Source organism: Pteropus alecto, unplaced genomic scaffold (genome assembly GCF_000325575.1).
Source record: "Pteropus alecto unplaced genomic scaffold, ASM32557v1 scaffold388, whole genome shotgun sequence".
Taxonomy (NCBI): Eukaryota; Metazoa; Chordata; class Mammalia; order Chiroptera; family Pteropodidae; genus Pteropus; species Pteropus alecto.
Window position 1 is genome coordinate 201,140 of NW_006441398.1, and position 3,750 is coordinate 204,889.

At 56.3% G+C, this 3,750-nt stretch overlaps 1 protein-coding gene across 4 annotated transcripts in view; it reads right to left on the bottom strand.

Annotated features, from left to right (window-relative positions):
- The window catches only part of HOOK2 (hook microtubule tethering protein 2), a 9,931-nt gene extending 7,943 nt beyond the window's left edge, over positions 1–1,988 (bottom strand). For 2 of the 4 annotated variants that reach the window (XM_025051646.1, XM_015594738.2), the window contains exons 1-4: positions 1,797–1,954; positions 1,205–1,290; positions 1,063–1,135; positions 60–110 (exon numbers count right to left, since the gene is read on the bottom strand). In XM_025051646.1, the coding sequence (XP_024907414.1) occupies positions 60–110; positions 1,063–1,135; positions 1,205–1,290; positions 1,797–1,841 (255 nt within the window). In that variant the 5' untranslated portion in view covers positions 1,842–1,954. Of the gene's footprint in view, positions 1–59; positions 111–1,055; positions 1,136–1,204; positions 1,291–1,796 lie in introns of those variants that run through there. The other 2 variants (XM_006918732.2, XM_025051647.1) reach the window with 2 other exon arrangements.
- Positions 1,989–3,750: the final 1,762 nt, after the last annotated feature.

Sequence of the window (3,750 nt, forward strand, 5' to 3'; positions counted from 1 at the left end):
GGGCTCACAGGCCCTCCTCCTCCCAAAACAACCCCTTAAATCCTTTGACAGCTACTCACATCCTGGGAGTACTCCACCAGGCTCTGTAAGATTATCTTTAGGTTGCTGACCTGAGGAGAGACAAGGAGTTTTATCCAGGGTCCCAGAGCTCCCCAGCAGGAGCCAGGCAGCCCTCACTCTGAATTTATCTGCACCCTTTTTTTCCACCTCCCCTGCCAATTCCCGGTCATCTCATCCTGTTTGGCCCCATTCTCTATAGCTGAATGTCCTCTCTCCTAAGCCTGATCTGTCTGGCTGCCTGCCCTTTTTGTCCACCTGCTCATTAGGCTACATGTGCCCAGAATCCAATCACTTATTGCCACCTGCCCCACCACCACGCTTTGGCCCTGGCCACTGTCATCTCTTCCCAGTCTCAGCTTCCACTCATGTTGCCTACCCTTCATTCCTCTCCAAGCAGCCAGGGGGAGCTTTTTCAAGCCCAAGCCAGATTGTCTCCTCTGCTAAAACCCTTCCTTGACTTTGCACAGCACTTAAAATAGAATCCACCTCTCTGCCCTGGGCCTACCAGGCCCCTGATGACCTCATCTACCATTCCGGCCCCCTTGCTTTCTGTTATGACTTCTCTGCCACTCCTTGATCACACCAAACTTATTCTCAACTCAGAGCTTTTGTATTTGCTGTTCCCTGTGCCTGCAATACCATTTCTCCAAATCTCACATGGAGATCAGCCCATCTGGAGTAACTACCCACCAACTCCCAGTTGCTCCCTCTCATGGCCCAGCTTTTATCATCTACATATAATTTACTGCAGTTGGAAGTCAATGTTTATGTGCATGCAGGTTTTTGCTGTGTTACTCCTTGCTGCACGCCCAGACCTGCTCAATACATGAATGAAAGACTAAATAGTTGGCCGATCAACAGACATCTGTTCCTCTTCCCGCCCAGGTCTGTCTGTCCATTACTCAGAACAAATGTCTAACTGACCCATCCTCCAGAACATGTCTAGCTAAGTCTTCCCTAATCAACTCTTCAATCTGTCCCCCAGTCGAGTCCACCTGTCACCTTCAGCCTCCAGTTGGGACCTGGGTCCTCTGAGATGCGCTGGAGCCATGCCTCATTGAACCAGGAAGGGTCTCTGGGGATAAGAAGATGAAATGAGCTGCTGGGGGACTCTCTGGGGACCCTCCCCCTCAGCTCCACTTACATCTGGTTCAGCACATTGGCTATGGCCAGGCCACTGCTCAGCTCCTGGGGGCGGGTACAGGGGGATGGGACATGGAACGTCTGCAACTGTGGGGAAGAGGAAAGCACAATGGACAGCGTCAGGGTCTGAAACCAACGAACCACTCCCTTTTTGCAGACTTTTCCAGTCACCAGGAACTTTTTACATGGTTGGACTAAAGCTGGCCTGTTGCTCCAGCAAGCCGGCCGGCTCTGCTCACCTGGGACCGGAGGGGGCGTGGCCTCACTTTACCTCTGTCCCACAAACCCCGCGCGACCAGTCCAGGGCAGAACCGAGTCACCTCGGCCCCACAGGCCCGCGTCACCAGGCCAGTTCACCTGTGCCCTCGCCCCACGTGACCAAGCCACGAAGGGGCGGGGCCTCACCTGTTCTTTCCACGCAGACCTGCCACGTGACGGGAGCGGGTGCTCAGGCCAGAGTCCAACGGCCCCGCAGGCCGACAACCCCCTTCCTCCTCCTAGCCCCAGGGCAGAAAAGTGAACCAAGCCAAGGCCTGGGATCCCAGTCGAAAAGAGCGGACGGACACCTGCCCCTGGCCCCGCCTCCAACCTACCCAGGTGAGCAGAGACCCGCATAACTCGGCCTTGTCCACGCTCATGGCTCCCGAACAGATTCGACCACGGCCGCGGAGCTCTGCTACCGCAGCCGCCTCCAGATCTGCCACCAGTGAGCGTCTGCAGCCGCGACCTCCCGCTCAGCCTAGAGCGCCGCCCCGCTCCGCCCCCTAGGCGCAGGCCCCGCCCCGAACACGTGATTTCCTCAGGGCGCCAGCTCAGGCCTCCAGTGCTGCCATCTTGGATCCGGGCAGCGATCCGGCGCTCACCTTGCCGCTAGGGGTCAGTCTGGGCCAGTTTAGCGCATCCCTCCTCCCCCAGCTCTTTTGGGGGCAGGAGAGACCTCACGACCGTTTCTCAGCACCCGAGGCGGAACTATCCTACCCTGTTATACGGGAAATTCACGTCTCTTCCCTTCGGCTAAAAGAAATTCTGCTGTTTAATCACCTTATGATTGGAGCCTTTATGTGCACGGGAGAGTGGCAGGCCATAACACATTCCGTGGACTTGGAGGGGGGATCCTAAAGGAGTCTTCCTGGTGAAGGTGACTTGAGAGTCTTGCCCCGGCGTAGATAAGGGGACGGTCCCTAGATGAATGTGGTCCTAGGTCGAGGGCAAGAAGACTCAGCCAGACACATGTTCTGGGTGATAGACAGACACACTTGCCCAGCCTGGATCCGTCCTCCACTGAGCTTTCCCTGCGCTTTCCCCTTCCCGAGCCCAGAGCCAGAGTCCTCCTCAGAACCAGGACGAGGTCCCCGTGGCCCACCAGGGGGCGCTCAGACTGCAGGAACGCGGTATAGGGGCAAGAGGATGAATTGAGTCTGAGACCACGTCTGGGCGATGGAGAGGGCTCAAAGGAAAGTGATTAACAAGAGTAGTTAACCATAAAATCGCTGTCACCATTTATTGAGTGCCTACAGTATGCAGTCCCTGAGCTAAGTGATTTAAATATACAGACGGTTGAAATCTCTCCAGGACTCTAGCTGGCAAGTGTGTTTGAACTCCCGGTTCGCAGGCGAGGAAACAGGCTCTGGGTGGACCCGACCTTACGGAGAGGGATAAAGCCCAGGCTTGCGCGCTTTAACGCCGAGTTCCCGGGCAGCCCCTCCCCCGCGGGACGAGAGACGTAAAGAGCAGTAATTAGAGGTTATTAGCTGTACCCTGAGGGAGAGGCAGGCTCTGCATTGGGGGTGGGTCTAGATCTGAGAGGAGGGGAGCTGCTCTCTCCAACCCAGAGTCTGTCTCTGGCGACCCAGCCCGGCAGCGGGTTAGGCCGGATGGCAACATCCCCCAAGCCGCTTCGCAAGAGAACACAGTCACTGTACTACCATACACAGGGTACAGCCCATTAACATGCGCAGCCGCACACACGCACGCGGGGACCGCGGAGGTTCGTCTACACCCCCACATCCCCTTCACTTGTTGTTGTCAGCTTCCAGCCCCTGGGAACCGGGTGGGAGGAGGAGGAGGGGGGAAGGGATAAGGACCGGGCGGCAGTGCTAGCTTCCGGACTGGGCTGCCTTCGGGCGGACAGGCAGGCGTGGGAACCACTGCCGCTGGCTCCCCGATCTCTCACCCTCGGGAGGAGACGGTGTTGCCAACAGCGGGAAACGGAGCCGCCCCGGCCCCAGGTAGAAGGGGAAGGTGAGCCGGAAACTAAGGCTGTTCCTGAACAAAGTGTGTGGGGGGGATATCTGTGAAAAGGTCTGGTTGCCCAATGTTGGAGGACATGCTGATATCACCAAATATTTGGGGTGGTGTCCCTAATGTTTGCAAAAGCTGCAGGAATCTTGATGTTGAGAAGGAATCTGGGAATCCAAATATTTGGACCATGGACTTGAATTGTTCTATCGTTGATGTGATATTATGGGCGCGTTCTAGATAATCGGTGACCTGAATCCCCATATTTAAGGAAAAGTCCAGGTGCCATCAATTTGGGGGGGAGCCACA